Genomic DNA, 24647 nt, shown 5'->3' with positions numbered 1-24647 from the left:
AGTCGAGTAGGCAGTATGCGCAAGACGTGAAGAGATCTGAGATTGGAAAACTAGCTGCGACGCTGAAAACATGTAATGCGCAATACGGAAGCCGTGAGAAGAGAAGAGGAAAAGGATGGGAAATTTGGGAGGAGAGCAGGCAATAAATACTTGTGTGAATGAGGCCCCCGCTTTTGACAGTCGCTATGGCGATGGTCCAGATTTTGTTTGTAAATGTTGTTCTATCTTAGCAGCGACGTCAGCGATTGCGGGTCATTCAGAATGTCAACAGGGCATCCTCGTTTCTCCCCCAAACACCAACTTTCCGGCAATGGGTGGCATTCTTTGACCAGGCCAAAGGTAGTGAAGAATGATGGTGATGATGAGATAGATGCTTTGTAGCCCAATTCAGTAATTTTAGAGTGTAATATATCTATGTTTTCTTCCTCCGCCCGACTTTATATCTGTTGCTATTGATGTGGGTGGTCTTGAGCAACAGGATCAGCATCACAACAGTCCCTTGATCGAGTTTTGGGATGATGGGCCACTATAGAGACAGATTTTGCGACTTTCCTGCGTTTCCAGGACCTTGGGGAAGAGAGATAACCTCGAGTCACATCTTCTGCCCGCTATCGTCGCCCTCTTCGCTGTCGCCTCCCACAGATGGCACTTTCATTCCCTTGATGCGACTGACATCTTTGACTGGAAGCAAAGGTCGACTTAATGGTTTAAGAAGCATCTATTTCCCCTCATCACACAATCATCCCATTCGTCAAACAGTCACAGATCCCAGCCAGAAGTCCATCATATCAAGCAGAGCACTTCCGCAGCCTGTTTGGCATCCAAAGTTTGCCCATGTCTCCTATGTATTTATTATGCTCCAAAATGCTATCTGTCGTATAAAATATACTCCCAACCTCGTTATCAAAAGTGCTCCCATCTTTTCCACGACAGCAAAAAGTTGACCTGCATGGTGCTTAATTGCGGCTCAACTGCCCTGTCGTCAAGAGTGGGGCTCGCTAAAACAGCCCTGTCGTTGGGGGCTCAACTGCAGATCCGGGGTAGCGCCATCTCTTGGCATGGTCCCCTAAAAGCCCCTGAAAAAAAGTAAACAATCACCCTGTAGCAAACTGTTCTGTGAAATGGCAACGGCGCAAGTGGTTTGTTTACAGTTTGCTGGACAGTCGCACGTGACAACCAGAAATGCAAGCAGACAACAGAACTTTTCACAGGTTTACATAATCAAAACAGTGTGTTTGCATCGGCTTGGGACCTCACGGCAGACTACTGAGGCGGGGTACAAGCAGTCGACGTCCGCTGCCATTGATGGCCTCTGTTCATGTCTATATTACTGTTCTTCATCATCGCTGTCTCTCATCCACTTCTTGTACGCCGGGGTCTAACTATGCCTGTCGCCATGCGTGCCAGGTCCCAGTCACGTTTCCATCCTGGTGTTCTTCGACACAGTAGTCCCCAGAGGGCGGGCAAAAAGATCGGCTTAATGTGCCGTCAAGACCACAAACACGACCCAACCCACCTGGTTCCCTTCCCCCGAATCGTGGATGAGTAAAGTTTCACACCCAATACACACCCATCCACATGACATTTCCACTGACGAGCAAACGATATGGAAATCATCCTGTTGACCGACCACCACGAAGCCCGAGATTTGGATGCGCAGCCGGGCAGTCTTGCTTACCTAATCCTGAACCAAACCACCTGTCCCATCACCGTCCTCTTCGCTACCAGTTGGACAACGTGGGCCATATGCAGCCATATACCACAACGCAGTCGACCACCCTCTGCCACGCCCAAGTGTTTCCCCTCTAATATACCCCATAATCATTGGCAACATAGAACCGCTTACCTTTCCCTGTCCTTTTGCACATCTCAGATAGTCATGCCAGGCCATCAATTCTTCATTCAAGGTGCCTTTATTCCAAATGGCATGACTTGGTTCTCTTTCATCCATGACGACGCAGTGGATCAACCACAGGATATGCTTGCTTTATTTATCCCTAACCTCGAGCCATCTGGAGCTTTCGTACCTAGAAAAATCTCCGGCAGTAGCCGCCATTTGGAATCAATAGGTACACTGAAATGGGTCGGCATACTTCTGGCTAGATATCAACCTTTCTCGCTACATATCTCTGATGTGCTAACCTAAAACTGTCCAGCTGCTCTTCGACTGTGATTATGACCCTACTCTATTCCTCACTATCAGCACTCTTCAACAGAAATGCTCACCCACACTGCTTACCCTCCCCTTAGGTATGCCATGCCCTTCCAACCAGCATCACTAACACCCCCCCCCCTCCGCCCTTCCCCACCCCCAAAAACTCCGCCCTCTTATCTGTGATAACCTTCCGTAGTTCTCAAGCTGTCCATCGACCACTACAATACCTTAGCCACTCCCATCGTTACTATCCCCACAAAGAGCATCCACCATCACCTATTACCCCCCTCAACACAGGCACACACTCCCCCTTTAGTCCCATAACAACAGCACCCAATATCAACCAAACCGGCAGCACCCACTCCAACAGCTCCACACGAAACCAGCGGTCCTCCTGATCACGTACCAAGCCTTCCAAACACACTGTACCCCCCTTTCTCCATAGCCATCAACAGCCCCGTCACGCAGTGGGACCTCATCCTCCACGCAGCGGATTTCCTCCTTGAGGCGACCGACCTCATCCTCAAGGCCGCAAACCTTACCCTTTAAGAAGCGGACCCCCTCCTTGAGGTCGTGGATCTCGTCTTTGGCGTCGGGAATTGCTTGTTTCTTGAGAAGCACCAAGCCTCGGAGGATGATAAGTAGCTGCTGGTCAGAGAGTAGCATCTCGGCTCGAGGGATAAGTGCGATTTCTGTCGGAGCGGGCGTTTGGGAACGTGGTGTTGGAGGGACGGTGGTAGTAGGCACCTAACCGAAGAATCGAGCAGTGTTTAGAGAGAGGTTGGGTTTGAAAAGGTCCAAAGGGGTGGGTAAATTTCAATGTGAAGAGAGATTGACGTGGTGACGGCCTCCGCTCAAAGGGGACGTAAAAGGAAATCATGATGCAGCTAAAAGAGGAGACAGTGCCTCCTGCGAATGTGTGGACCTGCTCGGCAATGGACATCCTCAGCAGCTGGAAGGAACCTAGCCAGGAAAGCACATCTCTCATGTTGAACAACCAGCTCATATTTTCAACTGTTGTATAATCCAACGTTGACAGGGATATCATCCAAACCCAAACCCAAACCCAAAATCATTAACCGCCTGCTAGATGGTCATCCAATACCAAAACCACCTCCTTAACTATACCAAACGCCTTCCCATATGTCCTTCAAGCCAAAAACTTGGTCTCCCCCTGCTGAAAAAGCCAATCCCTATTAGCATCCACCATGAATTCGGTAATATTGAACTCCCCCGCCACCGCCGCCCCCCCACCATGCCCTATCCCTCCTCCCCCCATCCCATCACCCCCTGAGACACCATGACCACTACCATGCGAATCACTCACCATCCCAGCCTGCGCAACCGGCAGCCTCGGCACATTAAAAAAGTCAAACACGTCCAAATACTCCAACTCGTTTGTGGCCGGCGGCGCCTGCCCAAACCTCCCCGGCCACCCACCACCACCACCACCACCCCCTCCCGGCCCGGTAGGTGCCCCCCCACCAGGACCACCAGCAGCACCACTCGACCCCGGCACACCATTCTTGCTCCGTGGAACATGCCTCGGCTGCCGACTGATCAAAAAGTCGAGGTCAAACGCCGTCCTCCGCATGTCGGCCAGAATCTTGACAATCTTCGGCGTCTCGCTCCCTCCCTGGCGAGCATTGTCGTGATGTTCCTCCAGCACACGGGTAAGAAGCCCACAGTACCGCGTCGCGACAGGCCAGTACCGCCCCATCTCCCCCAGCGTGTCGACAAATAACCGGATCTGCGAGGTATCCAGTTTGTGCTCCACCGTGCTCCCGTGAACAAGCAAGACGCGGGCGGCCACCCACAGCGTGAACGCGAATGGTGGCCCGAGCTTGTTCAGCAGGTTATTGCTGACGACAAACTCGCGGAGGGCAGCGATGTTCTCGGCCGCACTGTGACACCGCTGCGAGGCGCTGTAACTTGGGGTGAAGATCGGGGAGCGGGTGGTGGGATAGGCGGCGGAGGAGTGAAGGCGGATGACGGCGGTGTGGAAAGTTGCGTGCAACATCACCCAGCCACAATTGATGGCTTTGGCGGAGCTTGGTTGGAAGAGCTTGGCCATGTTGCCATAATCCCCCGGGAGATTGAACTTCCAGGCAGCCAGCATGTTGTCCAGCTCCTTGTAGCGCATCTGCCACTGCTCGACATCCGACAGCGCGCTGATGTCAACGGGCTTGCGGAGGAACTTGTGTATCCTGGAGAGTATGGAGAGGATCTCGATGTAATGGCTGAAGGCGCCCAGATTCTCCGGCTTGTCGACCTCATACTCGGGCGAATTGCCACTTGTTAGGGTCGGTCGAGAGTCGTCCAGGCGCAGCCATCGGGTGTCGACTTTTTGGTTCTTGATCCACAAGTCATCTCGACATGGGAGGGTTCGGTCAACCTCTCGATCGTCGAGCGCAAAGTCAAAGGCGGTGGCTATCGTCGCATATCGGTCGAGAAGGTACACCATCCAGAATAACCTCCGCCTGGACTCTTCTTCAATAAAATCGCGGGGTTCTGGGAGGATCATGGCCCGGAGCGTGTAGATGGACTGGTAGTTGGGTGCCACCGAGATGGAGTTGCTTTCCACTGCCAGACCTAGCTGGACGACGGCCCGGGTGATGATGGCCATGATGTTCCAACCGGGCGGGCCATTGCCGCTTCCGCACAAATCCAGAGCCAGGATGACCAACGCCTGCAGCGACTTGACAGAGAGGTTCTCCATGCCATACAAAATCACGCGGTTCTTGGACGCGGAATGGTATCGTTGGCGAGCTCCGTCAGTCAGCCGTTGATCTGTCGAGTATCGTACGGTGGTGGCCACAATGGCATGCAGCAGGATCTTGTCGGTCTCGTCCAAGATTGACGGCCCAAAGAGGGCATCCAACGTCGTCGTTCGGTGTAGGATAGGGCACCACGTGTTGATGTGCTTAAAGTACAAGTCCACCAGGCCATAGAGCAGGTCGTACGGCGGTAGCTCCTGTTCGGTGCCCATGTGGCTTCCTGGCGGCGCCTGGGCTGGTGGTGATTGTAGAGCGGCCACCGAGGTCGTCGGTGCGGTAGTGTAGTACTCCTGTGCTCCAGTGCCTGGACCGGAAGCTGGCAACTGGCCGCGGGGCGAGACGATGCTGTTGGATAGACTCTGAAACGGGTCCGCCATGGTGGATGTGGCTGACAGAGGGCCCTGTATCCCCAGGTCAACCGATGTCGTGGGTCTTTGGAGGAACAAGGCCGTCTCGGCCTGGGGGGTCCGGATGGTCTCGCTCCGCGCGAATATCGACGGCGGGCCGGCCTCACGGACCTCTCGTGGCGTGCCTCGATCGCTCAGCTGGCTGGTGTGACTTCCCCTGACGCTGGGAGCGTTGTGATGGCCAAAGGCACCGGTACCGCTGCCATTGCCGCTTCCCGGACTAGTGTTTGAGTTGGAGGTCAGAGCTTGCAGCAGCTTGTCGTGAGCCCTCAACATTCCTTCCAGCTTGTCCAGCCGCTGCTCCAATTCCCGTCCGTAGCCAGCGCGTAGACCCGGCTTCTTGCGCTCCTTGTATTCGCAGGTAGCTCCGTTTCGGCTACACCAGCCGCACGATGGCTGGGCGCGGTCACATTTCACCTGTCGCGGTCAGGTCAGCATCGGGGGCCGGGCAATGGCTGTCGGTCGGGTCGGAGGGGGGGTGGACGAGAACTCACTTTGCGCTGTTTGCACAACTCGCACCTAGCAAGGCAACACAACAAGGCCAATTAGCATTTCCCTTAGCGTCACACAGCGTGTTGTTGAGGTGCTCACGAAACAGATACCGGTCTCTTGCGCTTCCCCAGACGCACGCCCTCGCCCTGGTCGTCGAGGTCATGGTCGTCTTCCCCACTCTGCTGGCCTCCGTCATCGCTGTCTGCGGGGTCCTGGTGGTGATGTCCGCCGCCATGCGACGAGTAGGAGGGCGATGACTGGGTGTGGGAATTCTGGCCATTGTTGTTGTTGTTGTTGTTGTTGTTGTTGTTGTTGTATCTGGTGGAAGCTTGGACCGCCGGCTGCATCATGGCCAGAGCTTCTTCCCCAGGCTCCCGTCTTAAGCTCAAGCCTTTGTCAAGTCCCCAAGACAACCAGCCTGGAAGCGCCAGCCGTTGAGTGGTGACGCTTACTGCGCGCGCCGAGCGAGTGGATCGGGGCAACGACGCAGGTTGCCGAAGCACGACGACAAGCAGCACAACCCGAACGGGGGAACAGTTCGCAACAACGGGCGGGCGGGCACTCTTCGGGATTTCGGGTCCTCGGGTGTCAGAAACGGCAGCGGGCAGCGCCAACAACACGTGTGATTGAGACAAGAAACGACTCCAATGAACACTCGGGGTAATGATGAGCAGAACAGCGAGGGCGGTGGAGAGACCACATTCCTCTTTTTTACCCAGCATTAATTTACCTTATACCCAAACAGGGACACCTGGGCACTACCTACACGACTAGGTGCGGTACGGAACACCACGTTGCGGCGGTCATCTGGGGGAGTCTGGGCCCGGGGGAGCTGGGGAGCTGGGGAGGGGGGTGGTGAGGGGGTGCCCTGCTGGGGGAGAGGACTGATGTTGGACCGTGCCCGGACCTTGCCTTTGCTTGGATTTCCGGGGTTGGTGGAGTGCGTGCCCTGTGTGGAGAATTGTGGGGGGTGGGGTAGCACAGGTGCACAGCACAAGCAGCCGGTGTCCCAGCGGGCTGTTTCTTGACACCTCTTCCAGGTTGTGCTGGACGAGATGGTGTTGCTGTGAGACTGCAACGCCTTTTAGGGCTGTCAAGCTGTCCAATCTCACATCTAATGTCATGTCATCCATTGCTCACCGCTTTCCGTCTTCTTGAGGATGGAGGTGGTCAGCTACGAGAAACACGCGAGGTGAACTCGGAAGGACTCGAGATATCCATTGATTGGGGGCAACTGACACATCAGATTTCAGTCGCAGGAGGAGTTAGTGTTTGCTCGAGAGAGAGAGAGAGAGACCCCCGACGACAATCAGGGAGTCCTCCATGGCGTTCGCCCCACCACCATCATCATGACCAGTCCGAGAATCCCTTCGCACCCGGTCCCACGTGCTTATCAGCATGACCGGAATGCTACACACAAACCCAAATGGAATTACTTGCAGCCGGGCTGCAGAGTGTGCAGTGTGCAGTCGACGCAGCGAGAGAATGCGGTGAAGACGGGGCGATGCTACCCCAAGTCGTTGCGCCTGACAGACTCTCTCACATCGTTCATATCGAGAGCCCAACGGCAAGCTTGAACCGAACCGCTGCTCTGGGTCCAATGGTATCATCTGCCACAGTAGCACCTTGACTGACCGGCGGCCACCGCAGCATGCCGCAGCTATCCACAAGAGTACGACAGTAAGAAACCCGTGGCATCTTTGCCGCACACTGGCATAGACAGGATGGCCCTCGAGCCCCTCCTCCGACATGTTGTCGACGGAAGACGCGGGATTCCATGTTGGTCGCGGCAGCCCTTGACCAAAAGGGTATAATCCTCCCCCCGTCCACATCACCACCACCACCACCGAGCTGTGACCCGTCACCGGTGCCCATCACCCGTCCGGACCAACAACAAACTGTGACGCCTTCGGATAGCCCTAGCGCGAAATACCCCAATGGCCCTACACGGTGATCCACCAATCCGCCTCTGCTCCCTGGCAGCATCCCTCCATGTGCATGCCAAAGGTGGGGTTGACGTTGTCTTTTTGTCTTCGGATCAGAGCGAACGGCCAGGCCCACGTTCCCGGATGCTTATCTGAGAACAATAGAGCTACTTGACTATATGTCGCCATCGTCGGGGCATCACAACCCGACCGGTTTCACTATTTTCCCAAGTGCTATCTGTCTTTGGCCCCTTTGGTGAGGACGTAGTTTGCCCCTTGACATGCATTGTCCCCGCACAGGGACCTTTCCGGGGCTACGTAGTTGACAGAGCCAAGTAGAAGAGAAATAATAAGAAAGCCTTATCCTCCCAATTCCTCCCCTTTTTCACATCAACCATCCCCCACATGCCAAGCCATCGGACACTAGACGTTGACGCTAGGTAGGCATCTGGACCGCATATAACTTGGGACTGGTTCTCCCAGAGGCTTGCTTCCCGCCGTTACGATCCACCTCTGTCATTATCTGGGACCCGAAAAGACGTTGACACCATGGCGTCTGTAAAAGCGTTCCCCACCATCAAAAGTATCCGATCGTTCGTGATCGGCGGTGTGGGCTCAGGTATGTGGAATCCCCAAACGGTTGAGACAAAACGGCTGGCTAACCAGATTGCAGGTGGCGATTACCACAATGTCAAAGGTGGTCATTGGTGAGGTGCTTTCTTTCAAAAAGCCAGCACCTTGGCAGCATTTCCTAACTTCAGTCCAGGCTCATAGACAGTCCAATTTCTACTCCATGCTCAAGATGGGAGAAGTACCGGGCATCACGGACGAGCTGGGGTATCAATGTTCTCGGCTCGTTCTTTGTCGAGATTGAGGCCAGCGATGGAACAGTTGGCTTTGCAACTGGCTTTGGTGGTAATGTCAACACTGCCCGCTTTTCTCCCACCGGAAATGGTGACTGATATTGTTTGCAATTGCAGGCCCTCCAGCGTGTTGGCTCGTCCATCAGCACTTTGAGCGCTTCCTGATCGGAGAAGACCCTCGCAACACAAACCACCTGTTTGAGCAAATGTACCGAGCGTCCATGTTCTACGGCAGAAAAGGTCTCCCCGTTGCCGTGATATCCGTCATCGACCTCGCCCTCTGGGACCTGCTCGGCAAGATCCGCGGCGAGCCCGTCTACAAGCTCATCGGCGGCAACACCAAAGACCGCATCGACTTTTACTGCACCGGCCCAGACCCCCCAGCCGCCAAAAAAATGGGCTTCTGGGGCGCCAAAGTGCCTCTCCCCTACTGCCCCGAAGAGGGCCACGTCGGCCTTAAGAAGAACGTCGAGTTCCTCCGCAAGCACCGCGAGTCAGTCGGCCCGGACTTTCCCCTGATGGTCGACTGCTACATGTCGCTAAACGTACCCTACACGATCGAGATTGCCAAGGCGTGCGAGGACCTAAACATCAACTGGTGGGAGGAGTGCCTCAGCCCCGACGACACGGACGGCTTCGAGCAAATCAAGCGCGCCCACCCGACCATCAAGTTCACCACGGGCGAGCACGAGTACTCGCGGTACGGGTTCCGCAAGCTGATCGAGGGGAGGAACCTGGACATCATCCAGCCAGACGTCATGTGGCTCGGCGGCATGACGGAGCTGCTCAGGGTGGCCGCCATGGCGTCGGCCTATGATATTCCCGTGGTCCCCCACGCGAGCGGGCCGTACAGCTACCACTTTGTCATCAGCCAGCCCAACACCCCCTTTCAGGAGTACCTGGCCAACTCGCCCGACGGGAGGAGCGTGCTGCCCGTGTTTGGCGATTTGTTTGTGGACGAGCCGATCCCCACCGACGGTTTCTTGACGGCGGCTGATCTGGACAAGCCGGGGTTCGGGCTGACGCTGAACCCGGTTGCGAGGGCGAAGCTGATTCCGAGTACTTATCTGCTGGCTATTCCTACCAATTCGCTACCCCCACCGGTGAGTGAGGAGAAGAAGGAGGTTAATGGTGTCAATGGACGCCACGTGGAGGGGGAGTTGGTTGGGAAGGCCAAGGCTTGACCACCTCACGCCAGAGAGCTACATGATTGGATAGGAGTTTATCTTGGGGGTACTAGACATTGGATATTTCTTTTCTTTCTTTTTCTTTTTTTTTTCTTTTTTTTTTGTTTTTTTGTTGTCTGCGGTTTAGTCTACCATTTTGAATATCAGTTTTGTTTATCTCTTCCATCCCACTGGCAAGCATGACCCTTGGGTATCCTGTAAGCCCGTTGTACTGACGTCATATCAACCGTCGTGAAGGTGTTGATGTGTCCCTCAAATCATGAAACAATACAGCCCAACAAAAGGTCAACCAGGTATCCGGATACTCTGTGCCATGTGTCTCCAAAATTCATGCAATGTGATGAAGAGGGGGTTCTTTGTGTGTCCAAGTGGGATCATCACCTCGCTGTATTTAACCCCGAGCTGTGGGGTGGGGCAGAGGGGGGATGTGGATCCAGGATAAGAGGCACAGGGGCAGGGGTGATTGCCAGCTTTCATATGGGATCTGATTTTGTACCGCGAGCATGATTCCTGACATGAGGTAAGTGATTGTTTGGGGGCTTTGCAGAGGGTGTGATGAGATTGTTGTTAGACGCCGCGGACAAGGCTGCGGTGATGTGAGATATGGTGCCCTAGAGAGAATGGAGGTCAAAGGGAGAGGTTGCATCTAGGAATTTACCCCGCGAGCCGGACGGGATAATTGTGTGAATGGCAGCGACCCCCTCGTGGGTTTGCGTGTCAAGATGGAAGGTATGACATAGGTTGATCGTTGAAGGTTGTGTCACGGCACAGCTCACCTTGCTTGCTCTTGACACCAAGAACTCACCTTTCCGACACCTGGTTGTGACCACCCACCATGCCCGCCACCAACCTCCTCCTCAACAGAACGGCCATCATCACCGGCGGCACCACAGGCATAGGCCGCGCCATCACCCTCGCTTTCCTCGCCCAAGGCTGCAACGTCGCCGTGAACCACCTCAACCTCCCCTCCGACACCGACCACCTCACCTCCCTCCTCTCCGAAGCCTCTTCCCTCCCCGGGAAAATAGCCCACCTCCCCGGCGACGTCCGCGACCCAACCACCGGCCCCGCCCTCGTCCAGTTCGCCCTCGAGACCTTCCACACCTCTCGCCTCGACATCTGCGTCTCCAACGCAGGCGTCTGCACATTCACCCCCTTCCTCGACATAACCCGAGACCTCTTTGACAAGACCGTCCGGACCAACCTCGACGGAGCGTTTTATCTTGTCCAGGCGGCGGCGAGACAAATGGCGACTCAGGAGCCAAAGGGGGGGTCGATCATCGGGATATCGAGCATCTCTGCCTTGGTCGGGGGGGCAGAGCAAGCGCATTACACACCCACCAAGGCGGGGGTGTTGTCTCTGATGCAGAGTGCGGCGTGTGCGCTGGGGAAGTATAACATCAGGGCTAATGCCATATTGCCGGGGACGGTGAGGACGCAGTTGAATGAGGAGGATCTGAGGGAGGGGGGAGACAAGCTGAGGTATATGGAGGGGAGGATCCCGCTGGGGAGGGTTGGAGAGCCGGGAGACGTGGCGGGGCCGGCGGTTTTTTTGGCGTGTGAGGAGTTGAGTGGGTATGTGACTGGGGCGCAAGTGCTGGTGGATGGGGGGTTGTTTGTGAATTTGCAGTGATGGATGGATGGATGGGATTGCTCAGGTGGGCGTTGAGTAACTCCATAATGGAGGCAGCTATCACAGGGGTGGAGGTAGTACAGGTGGTCTCGTTTAGTGTTATATTATTAACTTCCTGAAAGACAATGGACCCTGAATGAATGTCTTGAATTCGGAAAAAGATATTCATGTCATGGAGACCTCGGTGTTGGCCAGCTCACCTTACATGGATGGGCCCGAGGCCACACCGCTCTTGGCTTCCTTCTCCTCACCGTTGATGGACCCAACACCAACGTGGCTGTCGCCAGCAAACGAGAAATTCTCTTTGAATGCGCGCAGTGGAGAGTTGGGAATTGATCCAGCGAATAATGCACGTCCAGATGATGCCCCTTATGCACAAGATTTTCTCTTCGCTGTGGAATGCGCAGAATGTGGATGAAATGTGGGGGGGATGTCCCCTCCAGAAAAGGTTCCGTCATCGACAGGGCAGGGGGATGCAGCCGAGAATTTGGAGAGTGGGTCCGTGCCTGGCGCTGGTGTCTTGTCGGTGTTTGTGCTGCCCTTCCAGAACGCGGTCGGGTCGCACGTGTCGGTTGCGGTCGCGGTCGCGGTCAGGGTCAGGGCCATTGGAGGGCCATTACACCAGAACCAACAGAAGCCATTGGCTGTAAGGTGTTGGCTGGCTGGAATTGCCAACCTCCTTGAGACTCTCTGTCGAATTCCTTGTTTGCCCTTTCTCCTCATATTCCATCCAGCCCTCCAGTCATAAACAACACCACCCGTCAATCCACCTTCGTCATGTGTCTGGTCCATCGTGACAGCATCACCCACAATAGTCTTGGCTTTGACGGACCGGAGCGAAAACCCGGCTAGCGCACTGATAGCGCCGATAGTCTTTTTGACCGCCCCTGGCCACGGGTAGCGTTGTCAGAGGACTCCACCGGTTGCTTGGGAGTCCAGCGGGTAATTATTCATTCCATTTGGAGTTGATCAATATACTACAGACAGCAGGCCTGGGAACATCGCTGAAGCCATCGCCGGTCCGTGTCAGAGCCTGTCAAACACCCACTCACCTCAATCCATGCGCTTTTCTGCCGCGCCCGGGGAACCTCCTTGCCCAACACTCGCCTCTTTTTCCACCCTCAAGGACACCTGCACCTGTCATCTCGATCCGAAAGCGTGGTAGCGACTATGCTGCTACGAGTAGCATTTGCGTTGTCGTCCCCGTTACCACCACCACCTCACTGTTACCGCCTTCCACCTGTTCCCGTATAAACCTGGCATGGCAACAAGCCCCTACCCAAACTCCGATCCGCCGCAGCCTCCCCCGCCGCCGAGAGACAGAGACACAGACACAGACACAGGCACAGGCACGGGAACAGGCACAGGCACTGACGACACTACTGATAATACTATGGGCATCGTCGACGTCGTCGGGTCCTCGCCGCCGGGCGATGACATCCGGTGCTGCTGCGGGAGAGAAGACTGTGTGTATCTGAGACACAACTGCTCGGTGCTCCTGAGCGTCGAGCGGGATGTCCACGCGGCAGCCAAGATGGGGCAGGTACGTTGTGCAATTTCCCTTTCGTGCTTCCCGCCACATTCCACTGTGACACCTTCTCTTTCACCCTCTGGTTTCCTTTGTGTGTGCCTGCTGCCGTCTTTTGAGTGGTCATCGTGTACCTGTCTGTCATGTTGCCAACTATGTCTTCTGAAGAGAATCTCTCGTTTCTCTTCTGCACACCACCATGGATGACCCAGACGAGACAGCCCTGACGCAGGAGCCAGACCCAGAGCTCGAACTCGAACTTGAACTCGACCTTTACTTCCCTTCTCGAACGCTAACATGGTCGCTCCAGACGCTCCTCGCCCGCCACGAAGCGTACATGGCCTCTGCAGAGAGGGACAGAGCCGAGCTCAACGCCCGAATTGAACAGCTCGAAGCCGAAAACGCTGAACTCGAACGAAAAAACCGCGAGGTCAACCACGACAACCACAATCTACGAGACGAGTTGGACCACCTGAACGATACTGTCAAGGATGCAGACACAAAGATAGAATTTTTGGAAAGGACGCTACGAGATGCACAGCGCGAGGTGCGACGGCTCGAAAGCGCAGCGCAACGAGCGGCCAGTCTGGAGAGGCAGATTGAACTGTTGGAGGAGGACCAGGCCACGCTACAGGCCGCCGTCATCACCACGAAAGACGAGGCGCGGACGGCCATACACCGTTGGAAACAAGCTGAGAAGGGGCTCAGTGACTTGCAAGCACAGTTGGAACGAATGGAGAAAGAGGCGAGGGAGGATCGAGAACGACATGTTGAAGTCATCAGCCGCATGGAAAGGCAGCGTCTCATGGAGAAGGAGCTCAACACAGCAGCTGGGAGACTCAAGGGCGCCGCCGCGGTAAGGTCAATGACTGATAGTAAGAACAGCGGCAACGTCGTGTCTCACTTTGTGCGCGACCTCTTGCAGGACAACGCCAACCTGCAGCTGGGAATGGCTGAACTCCGCGAGATGCTGGTCAACTCCAACGACGAGATTCAGATGCTGCGGGAGCAGCTGCTGTGTCACCAGCCAGCACCACTGCCAAACGATTTCGAGAGAGAACCCGAGACACCTGCGGAGGAAACGCCACAAGCCGGCACCTCGCCCCAGTCACTCCGGGCCGAGCTGGAGGGACACGAGCAGCCACCGCCTCGAGTCACGCAGCAATTACATATTCATCACCATTACCACGTCACCCACAAGCAGGAACTCAAGAGGATGAGAAAGAAGCGACAAGGGATATCATCTGGTACCTTCACTCCACCCAAGATGTATTCTGCCCCTTCATCACCCGTCACATCGTCCATAATATGGCATCGGGGTCCCGTGAATGGGAACCATGAGCCACCAACACCTTCAGAACACCATTGGTCTCGACAAGATGACGAGAACCCATCAGAGTTTGGACATTCGTCAGAGATCAGCTCCCCACGGTCGTCCAACAACCGCAATTCCGTATTTGACCGCATGGTGGACGTTTCTTACCCCACATCGCCCACGACAAGCCTGGATCCAACATCACCAGCATGGAAGACCGCGCATCGAAAGAGAACCTCGGAGTGGTCCATGTTTCCGATTGACGCATCCTCTACTTGGAACGGCCTGCCACCAACTAATCCACACCCGCTAACCAACTTTGTCCGTTGCGGCGAGCGCTCTCCCAGCACTCCGAGACGCGTCCAAGATGACGGGACACAGACCTACTCCGACGCCGGCAGCACAGACGCAGGGGATCTCATCTCGCCACACTCCAAACACTTTGATTCGCAAGTATTACAACGCCCGGGTGGCAGGTTACGCCGTGTGACATCGCAGGAATCCATCATGTCATTGTCCAACGGGATGGATATTCACACGCTGCAGGCGCGACCGAGTCAGCTGGCGTTGAAGCCCCTGGGTTTGAGCGCTGCGGGGACGAATCTCAGCGAGGTTATTGCTTCACCTACCCTGACGAGTGGGAGCAGTGATGGGAAGAGGGGAAGCGTCTTTTTGATGGGTAACCTCGCGAATCAGGTGAGGCAACCTGCCAATCGGACCGTGTCGACGCCTACACGGTCGGGCAACGAACGATTGCATCCAGGGATCAGGAGGACGCCCTCTGCGTTGGGGCGGTTGGTTTCATGGAGGCCTTGGGGGGGGAACACTGCGCCTACGTCTCCTGTTGCGACGCCACCACCACCGCCGCCTACTTTGATTGCGACTTCTACGGCAATTCCGGCGTTTGGGCTTGCGGTGACGAGCCCAACGGTTTCGGCGTCTAGTGTGCCCAAGAGTCCCGAGGGGAGCGTGAGTTCTTCAGGGACTTTTAGGGGCACGGGGATCAACCAGAAGGGGGTGATTCCGGGGTTTAATGAGTATTGGGCTAAGCATCAGGTTTTGAGGCGGCCGACGAGCAAGGTTTGCTTGGAGGGGGACAGGTTGGGGGCTGTGGAGGAGGGGTTGAGGGAGGCGTTGGAGCCGATGGTGGAGGAGTGATATTATTTATTTATTTATCTATTTTGCATTGCATAAAGGAGTTTTTGGGGGGTTAATATTTGGAAAGGGGGTTATGGTTTTTTGGACGGGGCAGGAGATTGGGGGCGGGAAGGGGAAAGGGGGTGTATATAAGAGCCTGATATCCGAGGCGTGCTTTTGGAGGGCCTGTTTCAACAGATATGTTGCTAAGAGGGGATGATTGGGGTGGCTTTTTCTTTTTTTTCTTGTTTTTTGTTTCTGGGTTTTTCAACAAAGTTGCATAGCCATTGGATTGGAGGATTGAGTTGGGTGATTTGAGTGATGATGGAATGGATAGGATAGTTGGTTTGCATGGTGTATACTATACCCCCTTTGATGGAAGAAGTTTGATTTATACTGGGGAGTAAGGAAGAAGAAGAAAGAAATGTGTATATATATTCGGGCTGGTCGGACTGACATTCATTACTCTTTTGTTTTTGCTTGGGAGATGCGAGGAGGAGTATTCTTTATCCCTACACCTGTTGTAATCATTATCTGGAGATGTTCAGAGGCAGAGAAAGCGGCATAGTTAAAAGGGAATTGAAGAGGGATCATATCGAGTTTAATTAAGAGAGTTGTCGTGTTGTGATTGTGTGAGATGGAGTGTGAAAACTATCGATGAATTGGGGAAGAGGGAGGATGTCGATGGTATGTTGGGAGGTTGGAGATGTGCTACCTGTGCTTTTCGATGTCGGGTGTTCCTTTGGGTTTGACTTTGGGAAACCTGACTTCGTCTCGGACTAAGAGCTTGATGTTTGACTTTTGACTACCACTTTTGACTACCACTTTTGACTAAGGCTAAGACCGGGACTAAGACACCATGGACTGTAGACCACAACTTTGACTAAAAATTAGACCATGATTTTGACTTTAGCCAAGTCCCAAGGTATGTATGTATGATCTTGAGCAGATCTTGGCTACTAGGTAACAACCTAGATTTTGACCAAGATCAAGACCACCTTAGGTATCACTAGACTTTTGACTTTGATTATGACCTTGGATTTTTAGTTCAAGACGCCAGGGAGGAATTCGGTGCCCATCAACATCGGTTTGGATGGAATAGAAACCTTGCGACCAGAAAATGAGAGATCAATAATCCCTTGATACGAGCAAGTTGGAAGATACCCAACAGTGAACATTGTTGAGCACTCTCAAGTTTAGATGTCCAGAATCCCGCAATTCCTTGTGTGGACGTTATTTCCATATTGATGACAAGCCCTCCCTTCATTCAGCGTCTTGCAGCATCAACAGTGTTTGTCCACAGTGTGCGGTAGACACAACCCGGATACGAGACCCGGCAACAAACCAAACGGTCCAGACCCCAGCTGACCCCCACGCCAAAAAATCTTCATTCATAATTACACCAAAAAAGGTCAACTTTGTCTCACAATTCGGATATTTCCCCCAGGTCATTATACCCGAAAGCGGCTCAAGTATTGGCAAGATCAGCCAGCCACGCCTCCAACGGCAGCTCACCAGCTGAGTCTCTCAATGCAGAATAGTACATCAATATCAATGTCCCACTCAACCATTGGGCTGGAGAGCCATGGGCATCCCCTGTCAGGGGTTACTGTTCAAAAATGTGAGGAATGGCCGCTTCGCTCGAGATTTCGGATTTTCCTCCGTGACAGCACACAAAACCTAGGCGCCGCCCTTCCGTTCCCATTCCTCGCCAAGGATCATGAAGTTGGGAGAAGGATAAGATCCACTGTTTTGCGCGACAACAAGGAAGGTATTGACAGTGGGAGCTTGGGGTGAAAAACTGGCTGTCGTTCGGTCGTCACTCGTTCACCATGATTGTAACCAAATCCCCAACCATGGGCCCCAGCATCAGCGACCTGTTTTCTCCTCGGCGGGCGCGGGTTTGGGTCGCCTTCACGCTGACTTGCGCCCTGCTGCTGTTCCTTGCGCGCCAGAGGGGGGCGGCAGCGGAATGGAACGCCGGGCAACAGCCACCGCCAAACTCGGTCGCAGCTCCAGACGAACAGGGGCCGAAGGAGGTTCGTGAAGATGAGGTCGACTGGTCCAAGTTCGCCTATCTTCAATACGTAACCAACAGTCACTACCTCTGCAACTCGGTCATGCTCTTCGGGCAGCTGCATCAGCATGGCAGCAAGGCGGATCGTGTGATGATGTACCCGGAGGGGATGTTCAACCTTGAGGTTTCTGAAGCTGCAGGGAGGGGGAAAGGCGGGAAGCGTCATGATATCGAGCTGCTGAACAAGGCGAGGGATGACTTCAACGTCAAGTTGGTACCGGTATCGGTGCAGCATAGAGCCACGGCGGACTGTATGTTGTCGCGCTCGACAAGAGACCCCTTGTTCAAACGTTAACTGACTGCATTTCCAGCCACATGGGCCGAGTCCTTCACCAAACTTCTGGCCTTCAACCAAACACAGTATTCTAGGGTTCTATCGCTGGACTCGGATGCTGTGTTGTTGGGGTCTGCAGACGAGCTGTTCACCCTTCCGCCGTCTCCAGTCGCGATGCCACGGGCATATTGGCTGTATCCCGAGGAAAAGAAGCTAGCGTCCCATATCCTGCTTGTCGAGCCAAGTGCGGAAGAGTTTGAGAGAGTGTTGGACGCCACAAACAAGGGCGGTGAGGACGAGTATGACATGGAGATCCTCAACACGTTGTACCAGGATAGTGCCATGGTGATCCCACACAGACGGTATGCTCTGCTGACGCAGGTGTTTCGTTGGGAGGATGGCGAGCATGCCAAGTACTTGGGGAGTGATCGCGAGGAGTGGGACCCGATCGAGGTGTTTAACGAGGCGAAATACTTGCACTTTTCGGATTGGCCGCTACCAAAGCCATGGCTGGGGGCGGCCGAGGACTTGCGGCAGAGGCTCGAGCCGAAATGTCGCGACAAGGACGGCGTGGAGTCGTGCGTCGAGAGGGACATTTGGAACGGGATCTATCGGGATTTCCATGAGAGACGTCAGCGTGTTTGTGGCTATTCGATCGATCCACCACAGGGGTGACTGCACGGGGACACACTGACAGTGGCTTGATTCAGAAAAGGATTGGGTCGGAGCTTGGGCGATCATGAGTGGAGTTGACGGGATAGAAAGGGCCGAGATCAAAATAATTGAGAGAACTTTCACATGGCAGTTCCGTCCCACGAACAATGAAACCAGCAGCCTTTCGGACGTCAAAGTGATGACAGAGGTGGGCTGGCTTGAGTCTTCAAATCTTTACCCCTGACCCATCCAGCACACACGCGCATCAGATCGACAAACGACGCTGCCGGGACGGTCCGATGTTGCGATTGCCGCCTTGGCCCAATGCTTGATTCAATCAACGAACGACTTGCTATCTGACTGCGACTCTAGTTCATGCCAGGAACCACACTGAACCGAGACATCGGGTTCGCCAAGTCAATTACTGTTACGAAACCCGGAATGGCAACGCACGACGGGATACATTTCCCATGAGAACCACGACCTCACCTTTGTCGACGACAATTCCGAGAACGAAACTCTCCGCTGGCTGTCAAATGTCCCACACACACATGTACGACAGTCTTTCTCGGCCCAACGGGATTCTCTCCTCGAGCCTGTGCGCTGAGACATCACCGTTGTCCCGTCGGGCGGCCACGGCGCAATGCAGGCATATGCAGAGACCGATGCTCACAAATACCTGGCGACCCCCAGTGTCCGTAACACGGCAAGTGAATGATGCCCATCCGGCAAGCCTACCTAGCACTGCCGGGAGAAAGCTGGTCCTGTACGGCAATGTGCCGTGCCACGCCTTGTATCAAGCATTCCACACATCCCAAAAGGAGAGTGCCAGGAATTCGTTGCGTTCAATGGAATTCAAGGGCAGCTCCATGCTCGTATACACGCCATCTCCCTTTCAACCATTCATAACACTGCTTTCAACGAGCCCCCGCCATCAGCCAGACTATCATCACCACAAGCAAACCCTCACTGACGCCGTTGAGATGATGAATGATGATCACCAGTGCGGCTGTACGGCTTCCAGGCGATTGACAGGTGGCATGCATTCACAGATGAGGCCCTCAGGCGAGAGACATGCCCATATCCGACGGTCTCAACCCACAGTAGGGCTCCTCTGGGGAAGTCCTGATGTCGATTAGGGGGGAATCGGCTAGGAAATTTCAAGTTTGAGTGAAGGGACAACAAGAATAAAAGGGTCACTTCTCTCAGGCCGTTGTTCTTCTCATTCCTTATTTCATCATCACACTCACGCTTTTTCTACCCACACTCTCTTACAACACACAACAGCTCAGAGTCGGTCAACATGCGCTCCTTCATCCCTCTCCTCACCCTCACAGGGTTGTCAGCGGCGGCTACCCTGAGACCTATCAGACAACGCCAACCAGTCTTTGACGACCTGGTAGATACTTTGAGGGGTCCAAACTCCGACTCTCAGGGATGGATCCCCGATCCTTGGAACGACCGGGTTTCCTCCACCACGAACAGTGCGGCCACTCCCACCGACGTCCCTACTGTCGATGTCCCAGTCACGGTTCCAGATGTCACAGACGGTGGCGACGGCGACGGCGATGATGGCGGTGACGACGGTGGTGACGCTGGTAACGACGGTGGTGATGGCGGCAATGATGGTGGTGATGGCGGTGAAAACGGGACGGACGACGGCACCGGCAATGGAACCAACACCCCAGTTGCTCTGCCTAACATCCCTGGCGGCGACAACGGTGGTCCCGTAACCCTTCCCGCCCTCCCCGGCGGCGGCAACCCCGATGGTGACGATGATGTTACCATCACTGTTCCCGACTTCACCGGCGGCAACCCTGACGGTGACGATGACGATGACTCAACCATCACCGTTCCTGATCTTACTGGCGGCGACAGCACTGATGGCACCGACGGTACTGGCCTCACCGATGGCACTGATCTCACTGACGGCACCGACCTGAACGATGACACTGACGGCACCGCTGACGGCTCGGTCACCATCCTCCCCGCCACCCCCGTCACCCCCATCCCCGTCATCACCCGCCCCATCAACGGCAGCATCCCCATCCGCTTCCCTGCCGCCGGCCAAGCCGAGAGCTGCCTCTCCGACCAAGCCGCCGAGGTCATCATCGACGCCTACGTCCGCATGATCTCCAAGTGGAACGACGAGGACGCCTACTACCTCTCCGACAACTTCTACGACACCTCCGACTCGATCAACTCCCTCGCTGGCATCCCCTTGGGAACCGTTACCTTCCCTAGCAAGGAGGCGTTCATTGAGCACCAGCATGTCATGCCTGATAACCTCCCCTTGATCATCACCCACAAGATTGTTGACTGGTATGTACCCTTTGTTATGTGATTCAGATACTGTTACTGACTGTGGGATAGCGCTGAGATCACCCTAATCTGGACTGCTACTTTTGCCGTGCCCCATGTTCAGGCCAAGCCTGTCAGGGGTATTGCTATTCTCAAGACCGTGGGCGAGTTGGAGGATACCGAGTCGGAGCATGTCAAGGAGCAGAATGACTACATCTGGAAGATTGGGGGGCTCGATGTCGAGTTTAACAACATCGCTTATTTGCAGAATATTGGGGGAAGCTGTGAGTTTCCTACCGGGCCTTAGGGGTCAGAGAGGAGATATGATGGGATGACATCATGATGGGCTCCAGTGGGCAGTGATGGCTTGCCCTGGATGATAAAAGGGGTGATGGATGGGGGAGAAGGGGGTTTTCGATTCTAGCTGGGATATAGTTTTCGGATAATGAGGTTTAATTTTACCTTCGTGGTGATGCCTGTGATGGCGAAAAGATCCTTCGTCGTGTGGCGCCCTTGCATTCGTCATCCTTTCCGGTCCCAGAAGTCTAACAATTTTTTCGGTGGCAGCGCCTGGAGAGGCTGGTCTGGTTTCCCCAGGCAACCTGATCTGTCGCCACCAAAGTGCCAAAACTTTTCTGCACCTACAGCCAGTCCCGGCACGGAGAAAGCCCTGGTCAGCCTATTAAATGTGGGATTGCTAAAGCCGTACCCCTCACGCTTTCGACAGAAAGATAGAGGCTGCGACAAAAATTCAAGGGCTCAACGATCGATAGGTAGTCAAACACGCCTCTCGACCATTCTTTGAGACCTATAATAAACGCTCCAGGACCTTTTTCGAGCATTCAATGACTCTATGAATTATCTCTAAATGCATACCGATTATCCTTCAAGGCCTGTTGACTATGTTGGAGAGAGAAGCCATGTTACCGGGCAGGTGAGGTAACTGACTCGCCTATAGCTCTGCGTAAAAAAAAGCAACAAAATCGTCAACTCCCCGAGGCTCATTTATCCAATGTCCCCCATCACCATATTCATGCCATTCAACATCAAGAAACCCAAATTCCTTCAAAGTATCCCACATTCGTGTGCCGTTCTTTATGAATATGACGGCGTCGTCCTGACTGTGTTCAAGCAAAATGGGCGTTGAGGCGAGCTGTGGTAGCGGTGCTGGTAGGTCTTTTCCCTTCGCTTGAATAGAGGGGTGTTGCAGGATGGTAAACCGTCCGATGAGATCCGATTGTTGGCGGGCTGCGGATGTGGCTTCATCCACCAGCGGGAACCAGCTGCAAAACCCATAGAGGCCGGCAAAACCTCCTCTCCCATCAGCAATACTGCATGAGAGACAGAGAAGCGGACACCTAGGAACGAACATACATAGCAAACCCCTGGCCTATCCCACCTAGAAATATTTTGTGTCTGGGCAGAAGCTTTTCCTTCATGCTAGACAGTCTCGAGGATGAGATCAACACTCGATTGTACGCCTGACACCTGCAGGCCGTTTTGTTCTTGCAGATTCTCGAGGGCCTACAATATACGTTGACGATGACATTTTGCTGTACTAAGAATTTGTGAGCAAAGTTTATGATTTTTCCGGAAGTTTGGGGATCAGATCTTGACGTGTGCAAAGTCAGGTAATGTTGCCTGAGGTAGGTACGTTATATGAGGTAGGTAGGTACCTTATCTTAATTGTTGTGTTGGTCAGGCGCCTGTCTAAAACCTTATTTTTGAACGGCGGCTTTGTAGCCACCTACGCAGAAATCACATGTAGCGTTTAGTCAAATAACTTATCTCACTGGCAGCCAATGAACTGCAAAATATATGGAGCTTGCAGGTTTTGAACACAGTCTTGTCCTGTGGTCGATGAACTGCTGGCTACAAAAGAAGGCTTTCTATACAATAGTATGAAGCACGCATTGAGAAGCAACTTTGGCGCATAGTTTCAGCTAAAAGAATACCTGTTCCAGCTCATAGTCTACGGCCGGAAACAATGGAGATTAAATGAATCAGTCGAACACTTATCACCCTTTATCTCCTCGCAGTACTCACCATCCTTTTTCCTAACAGAAAGAATTTTTTATTGCTCTTTCAATCTATTCCCTCCTTGAACTTGAATCCGAACGATCACTCCTTTTTCCAACACCCCAAAAGAAAACCGTCACATTAACCAACCAACCCCCAGTACAATTCCTCCGCAAGATTCAAGGCGAACCATACATGACACTCACACAAACCCAGTTCAACAGCCTCAGCGACGCTATGATCGAGTATCATCTCGATCAAAAGGAGAAACATCGAAACACGTTACTGGAGTTTGCACGAGAGCTTGACGAGGTGGAGGACCTCGACGCCTGGGCGTCACAAAACGGCTGGATTCAAGAAAAGACGGGGGAGCCGATCAAGAGATAGTAAGAGCCAAGAATATCATGCACTCCTGTTACTCGAAGCTATCAGTGGACTAACAATTCTTACCGCAACTGTGTAGTGCGATGTTCTCAGCTTATGTGCGGTTCGTATGCGACGTTTTCGTATATCACGAGGCGGAAGCGGAGAAGTGGAAGGCGTTGAAAATGTGAATTCAAAGAGCAGCTGGGTCATCTGGCAGCTACCTAGTGAGTTGAGAGGTTGGATGAGGACGAGTATGGGTGGATGGGGGTTGGTAGCAAACAGCAAAGGCCAAGTGCTACAGAAAATACCTTTCCTTCCTTCTTCAAGTTCCATGTCAGTATTCTTGTCTGCCAGTATGGATCAGACATACTGAAGGTGTAAGAGAAAGTCGTGAGAAATGGGTATGCTATGACTGGTGAAGCAAAGTCGGCCATGAGAGCTTCAAGGTGCTGAACTCAACAAGTGCAAATTACCTCATCGAGAGATGATGCGATGTTTGGAGACCATGTATTTCTCTTGCCACTCTCCCTTACACCTTGCAGGCTCGGCTACCTGCATTTAGCCCCTCGGATAATCCTGAACATCTGGCTAGCTGCTCTGTGAGAGAACAAAGTACCGCGGTCTGAAGAGTCAATGCTGCCGAGCTTAAGAAGTGGGAGTCACTGAAAGGCAAAGATAGGTGCTATACCCACCAGACTCAGTTGATGATATAATATTGCAAGTGTCTGTGTCACTATGTGGCGGAGGATACGAGTGGTTCGCCGGCAAGACGGACGGAAGACGGGCTCCAGGGGTCAGGGGTCATTGGCCTCGGAGACAAAATCTGCGATGTAATTGTCTCTTGGATTGTGACTGGTCGATTGGAGGAACTTTTGCTGTTCCTGAAGATCAGAACATAAATTTTGAGAGATTCCGCATTGCATTGGGGCCGCAGTATGTCGACAGAGGCCACTGGGGGGAGCTGAAACACTGGTGATCCGAATGTTGGGTGCCAGGTTGGCATGCGGTTCTTGCCACTTTCTGCGGTTCAATAGCTGCATCATATCTAAAGTATGAAACGAATACTTCTTTTCCAGATGTCTGAGGCGGCCTGCCTTGGTATAGGTAGGTTGTGAGAAAGACCTTGATTATGCATCAAGGTGAAGTGAGAGACCCGTTAATTGCATGGACACCCCAAAAGCCGCCTTATCAGTCCCAGAGATAAGCAAAGCTCAGGTAATTTTGGACCCCATGATTTTTTCACCTAACTGCGCCCACCTGTTTGGTGATTTTGAGGTAAAAGTTTGCGAGTTCGATAATATCCCCTCTAGCAAAGAATGTCGTTTCAAATAGTCACACCACAGGGTAATGCTGTGGCGGAGGTTTCCCCAGGTTTTCTCTGTCCATGGCGTTGTCGATCACAGCGGGAGGGATGGAAATTCCCCCGCATTTTTGCCATTTGCCAGGCGGGCATTGCCTGCTTGTTACTCTCCCCCCCCAAGAAGTGAAGTGCCGGATGGGTCATGGACTGATTCCCGGGAGTGGAAAGATGGTTCAT

General features: G+C 53.7%; 6 protein-coding genes across 6 annotated transcripts; 5 read left to right on the top strand and 1 right to left on the bottom strand.

Annotated features, from left to right (window-relative positions):
• Positions 1–3305: 3305 nt before the first annotated feature.
• QC764_400960 (uncharacterized protein) lies at positions 3306–6553 on the bottom strand (the record flags this gene model as incomplete). The annotated part of the gene is made up of 4 exons (XM_062946363.1): positions 3306–5756; positions 5834–5858; positions 5931–6128; positions 6150–6553. The coding sequence occupies 4 exons, from the start codon at positions 6551–6553 to the stop codon at positions 3306–3308; spliced, it is 3078 nt and encodes a 1025-aa protein (XP_062799950.1).
• A 365-nt stretch (positions 6554–6918) lies between these two features.
• Positions 6919–9846, top strand: QC764_400950 (uncharacterized protein). The gene is made up of 4 exons (XM_062946362.1): positions 6919–8375; positions 8430–8463; positions 8523–8671; positions 8737–9846. The coding sequence occupies exons 1-4, from the start codon at positions 8306–8308 to the stop codon at positions 9801–9803; spliced, it is 1320 nt and encodes a 439-aa protein (XP_062799949.1). The 5' UTR covers positions 6919–8305; the 3' UTR covers positions 9804–9846.
• A 795-nt stretch (positions 9847–10641) lies between these two features.
• QC764_400940 (uncharacterized protein) lies at positions 10642–11439 on the top strand (the record flags this gene model as incomplete). Its single annotated transcript, XM_062946361.1, has 1 exon — positions 10642–11439. The coding sequence occupies one exon, from the start codon at positions 10642–10644 to the stop codon at positions 11437–11439; it is 798 nt and encodes a 265-aa protein (XP_062799948.1).
• A 1261-nt stretch (positions 11440–12700) lies between these two features.
• Positions 12701–16043, top strand: QC764_400930 (uncharacterized protein; the record flags this gene model as incomplete). The annotated part of the gene is made up of 2 exons (XM_062946360.1): positions 12701–12982; positions 13278–16043. The coding sequence occupies 2 exons, from the start codon at positions 12701–12703 to the stop codon at positions 15438–15440; spliced, it is 2445 nt and encodes an 814-aa protein (XP_062799947.1). The 3' UTR covers positions 15441–16043.
• An 832-nt stretch (positions 16044–16875) lies between these two features.
• On the top strand, positions 16876–18445 carry QC764_400920 (uncharacterized protein; the record flags this gene model as incomplete). Its single annotated transcript, XM_062946359.1, has 2 exons — positions 16876–17747; positions 17808–18445. Exons 1-2 carry the CDS (start codon positions 17252–17254, stop codon positions 18443–18445), a joined length of 1134 nt encoding a protein of 377 aa, XP_062799946.1. The 5' UTR covers positions 16876–17251.
• A 1282-nt stretch (positions 18446–19727) lies between these two features.
• QC764_400910 (uncharacterized protein) lies at positions 19728–21187 on the top strand (the record flags this gene model as incomplete). The annotated part of the gene is made up of 2 exons (XM_062946358.1): positions 19728–20746; positions 20798–21187. The coding sequence occupies 2 exons, from the start codon at positions 19728–19730 to the stop codon at positions 21030–21032; spliced, it is 1254 nt and encodes a 417-aa protein (XP_062799945.1). The 3' UTR covers positions 21033–21187.
• Positions 21188–24647: the final 3460 nt, after the last annotated feature.

Source organism: Podospora pseudoanserina, chromosome 4 (genome assembly GCF_035222485.1).
Source record: "Podospora pseudoanserina strain CBS 124.78 chromosome 4, whole genome shotgun sequence".
NCBI classification, from domain to species: domain Eukaryota; kingdom Fungi; phylum Ascomycota; class Sordariomycetes; order Sordariales; family Podosporaceae; genus Podospora; species Podospora pseudoanserina.
The sequence above is the reverse complement of the archived record's forward strand: the minus strand, read 5'-3'. Positions and strand labels throughout refer to the sequence as shown.